At 36.5% G+C, this 16,126-nt stretch overlaps 1 protein-coding gene across 1 annotated transcript; it reads right to left on the reverse strand.

Annotated features, from left to right (window-relative positions):
- Positions 1-8,439: 8,439 nt before the first annotated feature.
- myoz1a (myozenin 1a) lies at positions 8,440-13,607 on the reverse strand. The gene is made up of 6 exons (XM_056256307.1): positions 13,400-13,607; positions 12,042-12,138; positions 10,423-10,610; positions 9,989-10,214; positions 9,045-9,216; positions 8,440-8,944 (listed from the first exon to the last, which is right to left on the reverse strand). The coding sequence occupies exons 2-6, from the start codon at positions 12,127-12,129 to the stop codon at positions 8,710-8,712; spliced, it is 909 nt and encodes a 302-aa protein (XP_056112282.1). The 5' UTR covers positions 12,130-12,138; positions 13,400-13,607; the 3' UTR covers positions 8,440-8,709.
- Between the last annotated feature and the right edge of the window lie 2,519 nt (positions 13,608-16,126).

Here is a 16,126-nt window from a genome sequence, read left to right on the forward strand (position 1 = left end):
CAACTCCATGTCTTCATGGCTATGTAGAAACTTCATGGTTTTCAAAGAATGTCCGTGACTCAAGCTTTTTCAATAATACACAGAGATATAAGCAGAAACAGATGGGAGGGAGAGAGAGAGAGAGAAAGAATAAGAGGGAGTGAAAAAAGAAATAAAAAAATCCTATTCAATGACTCACAGACGCCTATTCGGAACAAGGTCAACCAGTGTTTGTAACAAATTGAGTCTTTTCACCTGACATCATAATTGCCTAGTCAACATCGTAGCGTCCCTTACCAGCATAACGCCCTATAGGGGGTCATGTCATGGTTTAAACACACTGTGTAATGACCCTGTATGTCAAATACACTGTCAGCTTCAATTAATGTTCAGTTCGGTGCCTCTAGATCCAATTATTTGTTAAAGCTACTGTGAATCTTTTCTATGGGAACAGCAAATAGTTCACATGCACCCCACAATGAGACATTAAATAAACCGGCCAGCAGATTAAAAAGTGCAGGGCCTCCCTTAATTACATTTGAGAGAGCCTGTGGAAGTCTCTTGTGTTTAGACACCAGCCTTTAAGACTAGCGAATGTGCAACAGGGTTTTATAACTGACCAAAACAAGTCATTTTAGGAAGCATACTAAATACAGTAATAATAGGAAATAAGTTTACAGGGAAAGCAATCAGCTGAAATGTTTACACTGACATTTATGAGAGGGTCATCCATACTTTTCAGTAGTAATGTCTACTAAATGATTTTCCATGAAAACAATAGCAGTAATTATATGGTATTAAACATAGTATGTAACTTACAAATATATTTTACACAGCATGTAGAAGTAGGTAACGTGTAAATACCACTAACGTACTATGGCAGCAAAAAGTATTTCTACACTGAAACCACACTTTAAAAAGACCTTGGAACTTTGATACAAAATACAATAAAAAAATAAATAATAATAACGATAACTAAATACATACCGTTCAAAAGTTTGTGTCAGAACTTTTTTTTAAAGAAATTTTATTATTTTATTCAGCAAAGAGGCGTTAAATTGACCACCAAAAAGTAACATCTTAAATTGAAATTTTACTTGTTTTACAGTATTTTTGATAAATGCAAAAATAAATGCAACCTTGGTGAGCATAAAGGCCTAAATATACTTCAAGCTAAATTGAACTGGTGTGACGTCATTTCGAACAAAATCAGGCAAAAAAAATGTTTGTTTGGAGTTTGTTTTGGGAGTTCGAAACAGTTTGCCAAAGCAAACTTTCCGGAAAGATTTGCTTCGGCATGTAAACACCTTTGAACTACCATTTGTCCGTGGTGCTTATGTAATAGGAAGGTGTGCTCTGTGGCTCTTATGTCCACGAGTAAAAACGTGAACATGCTGAAGAGACGCTTTGTAGTAAAAAATTAAGTTGTAATTCTAGCTAAAAGAGCCACTGACACTGTTTTTGTCATTTTAATACTCTAAAGCTGCTGCTTTAAAGAAATCTATTGAAGATAAAGTGCTATAAAGATAAACGTGACTTGACTTTACTGGAGTGCCTAATTGCAGAGCTCGTGCAAACACATCAACATTGCTATGATCAGATGCTTTCTCAACTACTGTTTTGTCTCCGCTGTCATTATATATTTTTTTTTGCATGTTTTTTTTTGTTATTGAAAGGAAAGTGCGCAGCACATATCTAAAAGCCACTCTCAGCAGTGTGGGCAGCGTCCGGATGTTCGCTAACAGTATACCACTGGTCACGTGTTTCGGATTTCGTTTTATCCCTAAGTGAAGAACGAAAAAAAGAACATCGCTGAGTATATCAGGGCTTTAAGAGACTTAAACATATAAAAAAATATTACCATGAAACAATTAATTAAACAGAGTTCAATTCATGAAGTCAGAGTTCACTCACTCTTCGTGCGGAACTCGACTTGCGTACGGCTGTAACCGGAAACCAGTGATTATTGTTTATAGATATGGATATTTTTCTTACAAAAACTAATCGCTTTGCTTCAGGAGGCCTTTATTAGCCCCCATGTGCCGTATGGATTACTTTTATGATGGAAGGAAGCGCTTTTTATGAGCTAAACATTTTTTTACTATTCTCTCTCATTATAAAGCTGGGAAGAGCCAGAATATTTTTAATATACCTCCGATTGTGTTTGGCTGAAGGATGGCTTGAGGGTGAGTAAATTATGGATAATTTTCATTTTTTGGGTAAACTAACCCTTTAAGTGTTGCTTTCAAATTTGCTCCATGCCTTTTTTACAGAAAGAACTTTGCAAGTTTAAAGTTTTTTAAAAGACCAAATGTAAAGTGAGACCAAGAGGCTTGTGGCTTCAGAGACTGTTACATAATGACTGATCCAGACTGTTACACAGCTTACATGTGAGAGGAGGCCCTCACTATCAGCTACAGGCCAGCAGACAGAATTTAATGAGAAACAGGCAGGTGCGTGTGAGCACCACTCGAAAGACAGCTGGACCACTGAAAGCATTCATCTTTCTCCATTTCTCTCTATAAAAGCATTTCAACAAACAATTAATAAAGAATAAGAAACAAAAGGGCAATTTGGACAAAAACTAGAAAACAGAGCTGCACGATTCTGGATAAATTGAGTATCATGATTTTTTTTTTTTTTTAAATAGAGATCACTATTCTGAACAGACAACTACATAAATGTAAAATGTAATTTACTAGAGGTTCTGACAAAACGTTAATTTCTGCAGTATATTTAAAAATATTTAATTATTTTGAATTAGTTATTATGAATGGTTGAATGGTTTGAGTGAATGATTCAATGACAAAAACATTTAAGTCACTTGTCGCCCCCTAGTGGCGTAACAATGTAATCGAAACAATCGTTATTTGAGAAGCCAAGTTCATTTCAAAAGGTGATTTGCTCTATTTTGATCACTATGTTAAACATCAGTGTTTATATCTGAACTATAAACTTTTAACCCTTCTGAGATATTGAATATTTGTAACACAATATCGATATGGTTGAAAACACTGTTGTGAAGCGGTTTTATACATACTAAACAACATGATAACTGTTCTCTCTGGGTCAGCGCAGCGGCAATGCCAATCATAGCTTTGAATGTTCTGGTATGAAATAGTCAAAGGTTTAATAAGGCACAGGTGAATTGTTGTCATGTAGGAATAAGATTGAGTGGGTGTTTGAATCAACAGAGATCTTTTAACAATTAATCGTGAAGCTCTAACACAGGGCCATTTCCTAAAATGATGAATACACAGTGGCCCCAAAACATATTTGGACAGTTAGGCTGCACTTGTTAGTTTGATACTTTATTATCAATGCAATAAAATTAATACATTTTTAAGTGTGACTTGATGTGTATAAATACTTTTTAGGGCAACTGCCCGTTAGAAAATGACAGACTTGTATCACTGTGAAATAAGTTTTTTAGCTCTCATTCATTTCATAACTCTGCTGTCTGTCATATGCATTTGCAAATAAGAGTTTTGTTCCTTTAATAAATCACAACCGTATATGCGACTCACTTATTGGTGTTTACCCAACCTGTTTTAGATTTTTTTTTTTAAATGTATGCAAGTTTGTTTCTGTTATGATATCGTGTAATATTGACTGGCTATAACAATCCAAATGTGGATGATTTTTTATACTGACTGACTGCTGTGAGACTAAAGCAACTACATGTGGAATACCAGCAGCAGTGTCAATCTCATTAAAGGGGTCATATAATGCCATTTTTGTACAAGCTAATATGATTCTTTAGGGTCTAAATTAAAAGTTTGTAATATACTTTAATTAAAAATTCTCATTAGTATTGTAAGAAAACACTTATTTTACCTAGTCAAAAACAGCTCTGTTTTCAGCACGCCGTTTCAGTGCATATGACTTTAAATGATAATGAGCTTTGCTCACCCCGCCTCTCTGTTCTGCGCATACACCGTTTGTAACACAATAACACAATACCATAACGCGTTGTTCATTATAAACGTGGGATTATGAATTACATTGAGAACGTTGTACATAGAAAACATGCTGTAATGTACCCTGAGCGTAAACCGAGTGTAAACCATCGTAAAGCGTGCAGCTGGCGATTTGCAAAGATTAATATAAATATTAATATAAAGATTAATAAAACGTTACACTCACTTTAGTTCTTCTGAAGGTTCAGCAGGAAGACGAATAGGTTCCGATCCTTTATTCAGGTGCAGCTTCTCAGCAAAACCAGCTTTACACTGATCCTCGTTTATAAAGCAGTCCACTGAGAAATGATTCGGCAAACATGAGAGCATTGACGTTGCTCGTGGGGAATAATATGCGTCTTCAGCGGTTCGGATTTAGGAACATTAAAATGACTGCTGTGTTCGTTATTGCACCCAAGAACAGAACACCACAATCGCTTAGACGCCATTCTGCTCATAGACAGTGCTCCAGCATATCAACAATGACCGCGCGATTGACAGGACGAGCGAGGGCGGGTCTGTGTTGAATCACTGCTGTCAATCAACAATCGCGGGAGGGGCGTCCGTTTTATTGACGTCACAAAAACGAACGGCTCAATTTGAGGCAGGGGAAAACATATAAGGAGATTAAAACAAAAACACTGGATGGATTTTTATCGTTATATGATGGTTGTGCATAGGCACTGCCAATACACATTTCAGTACAATCAACTTGTAAAAGTGCATGTACCATTATATGACTCCTTTAAAATCTCTTCAATTTCCATAAGTTTCACTGGGCATCAGACTGTTCAAAAAATATATATTAGTTTTATTATCATAAAACCCTCAAAGTACAAATAAAGTAAGCAGTTACAGACATAAAATAAATATAAAAGCTGTTTTAATTATATGTTTCTACATTTCATTAAAAAAAAACCCATTGAGAATTCTCCATCGGGCTGCATGCAAGACCTGTGACTTATTATCTACTCTAGAGAGCATTGGTACCTAAATGGAATAATTCATTAAATAAAATGTCTAAGTCTGTAAGGCAAGGCAAGGCACTTTTATTTCTAGAGCACATTTGCAGCCACTGCTGACCAAAGTGCTGTCCAATCACTTGGACAGGAACAGGAACACACACAAATTCATAAAATTACATTGAACCAAAAGCCAGAGAGAAAAAAAATAAGTCTTTTGTGAGGATTTAAAGCTATCAACATTTGAGGACAGCCTTAAGTGTTCCCGCAAATCATTGTAATCACATGTAATCACAAATGACTGCGATTAGTTGATCATGACCAATGCTGATGAAAGCAACAGGAAAAACATGACGGCATCATTCTGAGTGCATCCAAGGACAAGTATTATCATTGCCACTTTATAAGTAGCCTATATAATATATAAAAAGTACATGAAATAGTAGAATTCTCATTTTGCATTTCTACGACAATCTGTTGTTAAATTCCATTCAGCATTAATGGACTGCTGCTTATTTGTGTCTCCTTTGCGGAGAGTGAATATAGAGAGGAGTGCATGTGAGCTGAGAGTGCATATCTGCAACCAGACACAACTTGGGGCTTGGAGCAGGAAAACCGCTCTCACAAGAAAAAGACCTTGGCTAATATCAAATGAAGACAAGAGTTTCATTTACACATGAATGTCCCCCACTCAGTTCAAATGATCCTCTACCTTGAGAAGTTTAATAAAAGTTACCCTCAAGCGCTTTTCTGTCCCTTCCTGTCATAAGCCCTTAAAAGCATGTTGTGAAATTTACAGGAATCCTATACACCCCCAACCAATTAGCCAGACTGAAAGCTCTGTCTGCTGATGAATACACGGGAGCGTAGGCCCTCGAGGTGTGTGACCATCAGTATGTTAATTTATTCATTTCTAAACTTTACATAACAATTAGTGGCCTTCTTTCGCATGCATGCCAGGGCTCTTATTTACTTTTCACAGAGAGATGGCTAAAGAAAGGGGTGATGAGAGAACATAAATGGAAGCTTCGGATGGAGGGGTGTCTATTTTGATCACTCCTCTTCCCTGTATTAAGAGAGACACCGCCCCCTTGTTTATGTGTTTATGTAACATGTCAAGCTGAAAACTGATTTTTGTGCACATCATTGATCCAACTCATTAAACTTCAGCCATTTTGTGATGAATGCTGATATTATGATTGTATGATGTTCCCATTTCCCCTGAACAGTAGGTGACAGGAATACATGGATCTGTCTCTGAGCAGTTAAAAACAAAACAAAAGAAAAAGTAATGAAAATGAACCAAGATAGATAGATAGCCTAGATAGAAAGATAGATAGATATAATTTTTTATCACACCTGAATGACCTACACATCTCAGTCTCTCACCTGCACAGCCTCTGAAACACCACCAGATGACATTGGCGTCTAGAGGACAATCAAGTGTATTGAAAAGATGAGAAACCGCTACGTCACTGAAAATGGTGTGAAGCATTATGGTCTTTTTGTGCTTGTAAGTTAAAACGCACGAGACGGTGTCAGAAATAAATCACCTAAAATATAAGCTACAATATCAATTGTCCATATGATGTAGGCTGCATTACATCGGCATAACAAATGTGAAAATGCCATAAAATGTGAAAATGCATGCATGATTTGCCATATATGATAGAATTGATGCATGCATCGACACGATCGAGGCTCAACCATGTGGTTATTCTACTACGTGGCGAACTTCTAGATGCGCTCGTTGTGTCCGCCACAACGCAGTGTGCACAGCTTCGTCAGCACATTACAGCATGTGAGGTGTCGCGTCTCTCCTTCGCACTATGCCTGTGTTAACAATACAACCATCGCGGAGAAGCATAGCATAAAAAAGAAAATGCTAATTTGAAATAGCCTACGCCGTACTGCGTAAATTATTAAACCCATCTTTTCTGACAGTGATGCATCCCTATGTTTGTTTACTAGATCAGCACATGCCTGTGGAAGAGCAGCTACGTCTTAACTTCCCAACTCAGAGTGCAAAACGTCTTCTCTGCCCTCTTTTTATGTCGGAAGAACCGAGATGACTTGCTTCGATAGAATGGTGAAAGGGGGTTTCCTTACCTTACAGTGTGCATCCTCCCCCTGGCTGGTCAAAATCTGTTATTTTCTGCCGCTAAACCTTAAACATCCCTCAGCGTCACTGTGTGCTGCAGCCAAGGCAACCAAGTCTCGCGATGTTTGGCGTCTCAGGTGTCGACGGAGAGCGACAAGGAGACTGGGACGTAGGATGGGATGGTTGGAGGCTCTGTCTGTAAATACAGGGGTTCATAAGTAGAAAGGGGGATCTAAACATTTCGAACGATTTCCTTAACGGTTCCATTAACGATTATTTTACTACTTACAAAAAGAAATGCTGGTCCCATTACAGCCTACCTCACTCAGCAGCAGTCTGATCTGTTCTGTTGCCAAACTCATGGACAGATTCACAGTTAGATTCACAGTGAATCACAGATATAACAGATCAGACAAAAAAAAAAGATTAATGTTTGCAGACTTTTGAAAAATACAGACTTTCTATGCAATGTAATAAACTGTACGAATGTGCAAAATTTGGAGCAAAATGCTGATTCAAATTCAATAATATCATTTACATTTTCTATTTCCTACACTAGTTTTAACATATAGGCCTAAATTAAACATATATTTTAATTAGGTATTGACCATAAATTGCCTAACTAGCCTATATATTAAAAATACTTAAACAAAAATGTTGACATATTTCATTCAAATTCGTTATATTTTATTATAATACAGTGTAGACCCAACATTTGGTTGTTTCGAGATATGATTAAATAAAAACTAAACAAGTAGCCAATATGATAGATTTGTGAGTCAGATTAATTCATTAATTGCTCCAACTGATTAATTTATTGAATTTGTTTTATTTAAGTTTTATTATTTTATATATTATTTTAATATTTATTCTCCTTCTCAATTCAGTTATAGTCACAAAAGACACAGTATATTCACAAAAGACTGCAACAAAAATATAAGCAATTAATCATTTATTAAAGAATGGGCATGTAGTGTGAATACAGCTTGGAGTTTTTATTTTATCACCTCTTTTTAAGTATTTGCATTAATGTTTGGATTTGATTAGTATATTAATGTGCATAGTGCGCTAACATTTCATATTACTTGTTATAATAGTAATTTATAGAACAACAATCTGTGTAAGGTGTTCCCCAGCTTAATTATAATCATAAGTAGGCCTACATGATTTTCATGACTATAATCAGTACTTACTCATGTTAATTACATTATAATGAATGGAAAAGTGTGATGATATGTAATTTAAAGGGCGGTTCCAGATTATGCAGTCAAAACTGTTTACCTTTATCTAAATTACAGGAAAAACAGCAGTGTGTGCCAAGCAGTTCATCACTGAGTGAAAATCGGACATTGTTGCCCAAGGCACATTATTCTCATTTGTTCACTTCTAAAGTGCAACATGCAGACAAAATATCAAGCGAATCAAAACATTCTCCACCTGACACCTTCATTTAAATTGATATAATTCCTGCATTCAATTCCTCCAAAAATACATACATATTTCTTCGTTCAAAGCTCACATTCAGATGCAGATTTAGAATCAAAGTTAAAAGTACAAGTAGAGACGTTTGCCTTTCACATTTTAAACGTCTTCCTGATGGATCTACAGTTTGTTGCATTGTGACTATGTGTGCATAGGTGTGTTTTTGGTTATTATAGTGCAGGGAAATAAGAACAGGCATAAATTAGGTTTGTTTAGGGTCGTAGGTTCACAGGTCGTCAGTCTCCCCATCAAATGGTATAGTATCCAACTCCATGTGGATGCTGCCTGGTTCAGCGCTACCCCCCCAACCAATGGGTGTGCGGTTAAAGGAGGGTCGTGAGCCGATATCATGCTGGTACACCACCGCTGTTTCAGGCTCCTCAACAGCCACCTCGATGTCTGGCAGCTGGAAGGTCATCAGCTGAGAGGCCTTCTCAAAGCCTCCATAGGGCATAGCACTCCTAGACAGATTGAGAGATAGTAATTAAAGGCAAAAAAGAGACCATATGACTGAAAAGTACAATTGCAGAATGCACAGGAAGCGAAGAAATGCACCGGCACCTGTTAAAGCTCTTATATTTGCTCAGCTCCTTATAAAAATAGGGTCCTGGCATTTGAGCCTTCATTGTGGCTAGAAGGTCTTCGTTGCCCTTCATAGCCCGTTCCCAAGGCGAAACGTATGTCCTCCCATATGCATCCCTCTTTTTAGCCTTTTCCTGAGCACTTTCCTCACCTATATAGAAATAAACCATAAACTGATTGAAAGTGATCGATCAAGTCACATAAGTAAAAGTGTTCCATTAGTTAATAGGATAGTTTGCCTAAAATTTCAATTCTCTCTTCCATCATTTACTCCTTTTGTGTCGTTCCAAAACTCTATGACTGGATTTGTCCATTCAATGAAAGTCAATGGAGTCCAAAATAACACTGGACCCCACTGACTTCCAATCTATAGACAAAAACAAATGAAACCTTAAGAAGTCAAACATGTTTGAAAAAGCATGCGGGTGAGGAAAAGATGACAGAATTTTCATTTTTGGGGGAACTGTCTCTTTAACAACAGTGTTATTTTAGTATTATTTATATACTATTATAGTTTTTATTAAAACTCTTAAATTATTTTTTTATTTTAGTTTATGTGCTTTTATCATTTTATCAGGTGCTTTTTAAATTTTACTATGTATGTTTATTTATTTTTATTTCAGCTTTAGTTTTTGTTCAGTTTCAGTTTTCATTTCAAGTTAGTAATTTTAGAGCTTCAACTTCAACTTATTTTAGTTCCAAGGCAAGATCTGTCAATTTCTTTCAGTTTAAGTTTCTCATCTAAAATGTATTTTATTTTATTTCAGCTTCATTTTAATTAAGATTTTTTTTATTAATAATTGTTGTTTTAATTAACGAGAATAATTCTGTTTAACACAAGTTTCATTGTGAGTCTCCATGGCAGTTTCTAGAGTGGGTGAACAAGCTAGTGTATAAAGGTCTCCATCTGGGTTCCTACTCACTCTGTGAGGCATCTCCTGACACACCATCCTTCCCTCCCGCTCCTCCAGCGAGCCCACCTGCTAGCAGCCCACCCCCTGCTCCCTTGCCATAGCTTCCGGGTTTGGGAGGAGGCACTGGTGCTTTGCCGGTCCCACCAGCCTGACCAGCCATCTGTCCACCAATCAGGCGGCCACCAACATCCATCATCTGGCCCCCCAGGCTGGGCACGAACTTCTGGAGGTTATCCTTTACACAGAGTTACATGGTAATTAGTGGAAGAATTTCCAAATCAGCATTCAAATCATGTTCAATTTAAATAAGAAATAAGAAAATGACCAGAATAAAGAATCAGAGATGAATGTAGAACGTTGACATACAGAAGATCTGTTTTTTAGGAATAATGACAGGCATATTAGGAATAATATACACAGATGTTCAGAGCTCTCTGCCTTACCATGGACTCACTACTGAAGAGGTCGGGGTTGTTCTCATAGATGAACCTCTCTACACGAATCTGCCTCATCTTGAACATCTTGGAGCCTTTGTTCTTCAGAAGGGATAGTTCCTCCAGCATGACGTCCTTGGGTACCCTGATTTTCTTCCCCAAGTCAAACTCTGAGGCCTCAGGCTCAGATTCATACTCTATTTAAAAAAAAAGACATTATTTGCTAAATATTTTATGTTTATAAATCATGTAATTAAAAAATCTGGTCAAAGTCTTTTATAAAATACACTCTTAGAAGAAAAGGTTCTATATAGAACATTAGAGGGTGTATGAATGCTTGAATCTGACTGGTTGATGAACGTTCTAATGGTGTGCAATTATTTTCAGGAAAAAGATATATATAATAGTGCTGTCAAATCGTATATGTGTGTGTGTGTGTATCCACATACAGTATATAAATATATGTGTGCGTATATATACAGTATATATACACACACACAGAGACATATTATATATATATATATATATATATAAAAATACAAACACATATTATTTAAACAAAAACTTATGTCAGATGCGATGAATCGCGATTAATTGATTTGACACACACACACTTGGGGTCTATCTGTGCACATGCCTGGCAGCGTAATCCATTTTAGCTATTGGTAAACTTGTATTTTAACTGTGCATGATATTATTATGATGAGACTATGCTTGAAAAGAAGGTCCTGGATTCTCTAATATCAAGTGTCGTCATATTTATACAGATATATCTATTTTTCTGCATTGTAATCAGTAACTAAGTAGCATTAGTTATCCTACCACCCACTGTTTGTGCTGGGAAATCACCCAGTTCCTTGGAAATGTTCATGACTGTTAATATAAATATATTTTGAAATGTATCAAGTCTATTTCTGCATTAGATTTAACATCCCTCATAGCTTTAACAAGGAATAAGTGTTTCCTCACATCAAAATAATGTTGCCTAAGGAAAAAACAAACATGTACCAGGATCGCAAGAGTCTCTCAACAGTCTTCACACTTCATTGGCTAAATTTTGGATTCTTTCACAACAATAATTTTTCACTCACGTTCAAAGCTTGAAAAAGAACATATCGATTTCATTTCATTTTCCATTGGAGACACTTATGTAATGTTCTTTCAGTAGACTATGTGTCCCATGATTATAATGATGAGGGGGAGGAAGAGGTGCTCTGGTAATAATCAGAGACACAGCTGACATTTCAGCTATGAAATCTACAAGATACATGTTGTCGCTGACATATTACTCCTCATTAAATCATATTAAATCCAGACGCATGAAACCTTAGTGACAGGCCCTGAAATTAAGATGATGTTCCCAATAAACAGTTTCAAAGTGACACCTTAAGACAGGCTGTCTACGCAGACGATTGAGCAGGTTGTATGCTGTCTGCATTATGGCATGGTCGTCAAAATCTAATCTCTTTAATGACATCTTTCAAAGAAGACACCTTCACACCTGTCAGGAAGGCTAAACAAACACACTCTTTAATTATATGAAGCACAAAAGATGTGAAGAAAAAACAACAACAGTTATTTAGTCCTAGATCCCAACAATCAAGGATAAAGCTCAATGGGTGTCTCACCATCTTGGGTTATGTGTGACAGGTCAGTGATGATCTTGGAAAGCTTTTTCCTCTTGTTGGGTGGGGCTGGTGTTCCTAACAGAGGCATGATTCCAGACTGGGAAAACAGAGATCAGAGTGGATTTGACCATAATAAAACGCATCCTTGTCTTGTCTATTTGCAGTAGTTTTTGATTGATGAACAGGTATTGTTTTCGTGTAGTAAGCAAACTCTGCAGATGACACGGTTAGTCCCTTAGGAATAAAGGGGAAGAACAGACACTTGCTTAATATCAATGACCTCACATTCCTCATATTAATTGATTAACTGATCAAGTGTTTTCTCAATTTCACTTTCCATACTGCAATGACGTCCTCCTCCAGGAGGTGACAGCATTTTAGGTGGAGCATCGACAGCACAAATATCAATAAGTAACTGATTAATACATATGAATTGTGTAATTTTGTGCTATTAATTAGTTTGTCTCACTTAAAAACATTGCATTGTATTATATGATATCTGTATCTGTACAGTTCATACAGATCTGAATCAAGCACTAAAGAATATCCAAATTTAGCTCTTTATTTCAATTATGTTTCGTTGTTTTCATGCCATATAAAATCAAGTTATAATTAATAAAGTTTAACCTAATTTTCTACTTTCAAAGTCTGAGCATGGAAGTCCATTAGTAAAGTGCAGTTTGGGCCTATTTTTAATTTTCATTTCATTGGCTTACACATAGTATATCTGCTATTTTTTCAAGGCTCTGTTAATGGCAAACACTGCATCGACTTGACTGTAACTCAATACAGTATGGCTATTTTTGAAGCGAGACCTTTTAGTGACGAGTCGTGGCATTGGATTTATTTATTTATTTTGTTAGATACTCTGAATTTGTAACAAACAAACATACACACATAAACACACCTACACGATGACTTATCGCATTGTAGAAATTGGAAATCTCCCTCAAACTAATTCGACATCACGGATTGATGTGTGGTGAGGAGGGGGGCGCACTGACCCACCCTGTAAAATAATCACAAGCTGTGGTCCACTAGGCTTAAGTTCCCCCAGCTGGACAGTATGCTTTGCATTCCATGTAAAATCGTCAGCCAGTGGGTGGGAGTGTTCAGCACATTCCCACTTTCTGGCAACAAAAAGGCAGAGGGCAAATGGAGCATTCGAGCTGGAATATTCCAATCAATGCAAATTTACAATGAGAAAATGCTGTCAGTGCTTGCAAACTCTGAGTGGGTATCACACCAGCAACAGGAGTTATGGCTGGTCATGTTTTCATCGCCGTCATGCAGCTGTTAGTTAAACAGTGTGTGCGGTTAGTTAAGTGACCGAAAAAAAAATCACATAATCCACTTACCAAGGCTCTAGACTGCTTACAAGACGTGGTCTCAAAGGTACAGTGAAAATAGGAAATGGCTTGTGGCTAAGAAGTTTGGTACCTTTGACCTGTGTGGCTGGACCAAGAACCCAAGGCGTGCAAAATCCAGTCGGGACTTGGATGGCAGATCTTCATGGGGGGAGGGAGAGTCCGGGTAAGAAGGGGGAGTGAGGGGTAAGGGGGGCCCAATTGGTCTGCACAGCACTTTGCTGATGGGAATATCAAGAGACTAATATCTGTCTTGCAGATGCTTCCTTGGCTAAATATAGAGAGAAGGAGAGAGACTGTGTGATTGCACATAGTTATCAAATAGCTACAAGAGGCAAAAGGACTGTGGTAGATTTGCACTTTTTCTTCTTTGGTTAGTCACCTTCCACTTGTGAGAGGATTTTCACTTTTTAAATCCAACAGCGGGCCCCCTGTGCTAAATTTATTATTATGATAATGATTTAAGCACTCAGAGGGGTCAACTAACTTCAGTCCAATATAACATGGACATGGTTCTAAATAGTTGTAGTGTGAATGAGACAATTAGTGGTGAAATTCACAAATTTGCACAGAGTGCAATCTCACTAGTTTGACACAACGGCCTGATTTGAAATAGAACCTTTAGGTGTGTGTGTGTATGTGTGTACACACACACACACACACACACACACACACACATATATATATACACTATACAAAAATGTTAAGCCATTTTTTAGATGTACGTATTTCAATTAATAGTAAAATTACATCAAATTTAATTGAATAATCCTTACATATTTTAATTGAATAAAATAACAATCCTTAATCAATTATTAAAATATGTAAGGATTATTCAATTCAATTTGATGGAATTTTACTATTAATTGAAATGCGTAAATTTAAAATAATACAATTATTCAGAACAGTAAAATTACTATAAATAATATAATTCTCTTTCTTTACTCCATAATGTCTCTGCTAGTCGGGAAGAATTGACATTTCCCACCTGCAGGGACAATGTTTTATCACTTTCTCACCCACATCATTTGCACTGAACCTGAGAACTCGTCAGATCTCGCTATCTTTGTCAATTCAGGAAGGATCCACTCAAAAATGGAATCTAAATAGGGAAAGTGCCATAAAAAGTGCCTGAACGTTCTCAGTCCTAAATATAGGAGGAGAGCATATGCATGAGAGTGGTGCCAGGTTCAGCTCGGCTCACCAACAATGTGCAATACCACACTTCACCGCTACTAAGTTTTAGAAGAAAGACTGTAGATTATAGATTTGGCACTATATAAATGTCAATTATTGTGATTTAAAATTATAAAGATAACAGCAGGTGTTTTTTTTTTTTTTAAATGAGAAAATGCTGAAATGCTCACTCTCATGTTCCATTACATACCGGTAACTTGATTTAAATTGTAAAATGTGAGACATAAGCGCCACCATGTGGTGATTAGTCACCATTATTGCCTGAACCATGTGGTTTTAGTCTTTTTAAAAGGAACACATTGATACTGATATATTTTCTTTTTCTTTAAATACATTAATCAACTATTAACACATGCCAAATATTTTAAAACGAGTTTGGCCCTTTTCATAATGGCTTTTTTAAATAATTCACACACCATTATGCTTGAGAAGTGAGGCATTAGGATCATGTCTGAATTACATGCAATGGTTTGACGCTTACCATGAGACAGAGACACTGTGTGAAATTTCAGGTTTTATTCAAACTATTGATTGTATTAGAAATACATGACACTTTCAGTTAGAATCATATATGTCCTAAAGTTAAGCTGAGCTCATTATACGCATTGCAAAAACAAAATCACCAGAGACATTAAAGGGTTAGTTCACCCCCCAAAAAATATTCTGTCATCATTTACTCACCCTCAAGTTGTTCCAAACTTGTATGAATTTATTTCTTCTGCTGAACACAAAAGAAGATATTTTGAAGAATGTTGGTATAACAAAACAGTTGTGGGGCACCATTCACTTCCATAATTGTTGTTTTTTCATGCTATGGAATTCAATGGGGTCCATCAACTGTTTGGAAACCCCTATTCATCAGAACATCCTCCTTTATCTTTAACGGATCAAATAAATTCATACAGGTTAGGAACAACTTGAGGGTAAGAAAATGATGACAGAATTTTCATTTTTGGGTGAACTATCCCTTTAACCACAAAGTGTTTACAAAGACAGACAAATTGATCAAATGATTTGTACAACAGCCAAAATTAAGAGAACTGAACAAATTTAAAACTTTAGTCTATAAAATAAAACATGATAACAAACGAACTGGGGAGAAAAACAAAATTGTGGCTCAGGGTTTAAACACCCTATCTACTCAACGTTTTTGTCAACTTCTAATTCAATTTATAAATGTAGCCTAGTTTTTAAAAAAGGAGACAGTTTAAAAACTAAATTTTCTCGCCTGCCAGTACTGCAATCATTATTTATTCATCCTCTCTGAGTCTCTGTATATCTAACACACATTTATATAAACTGATTTCCCTTCTTTTAACCTCAATTCATTGTTCCCTTAATGTTACAAGGCCTCAGATTTTTTTTTCTCTAAAGACGTTGCAATATTTTTGAGGAACACATTCAAAAACAACCACAATTATCAGCCTCACTGCCACAAATGCCATTCAAATGTCATGTTGCTTTGAGTATTCTGACTAATTCTAGTGAAGCCAGTTGGCTAATAAACCTTCTGATAATCCA

Source organism: Rhinichthys klamathensis, unplaced genomic scaffold (assembly GCF_029890125.1).
Source record: "Rhinichthys klamathensis goyatoka isolate OS25496 unplaced genomic scaffold, OSU_Roscu_1.1 h1tg000126l_1, whole genome shotgun sequence".
NCBI classification, from domain to species: domain Eukaryota; kingdom Metazoa; phylum Chordata; class Actinopteri; order Cypriniformes; family Leuciscidae; genus Rhinichthys; species Rhinichthys klamathensis.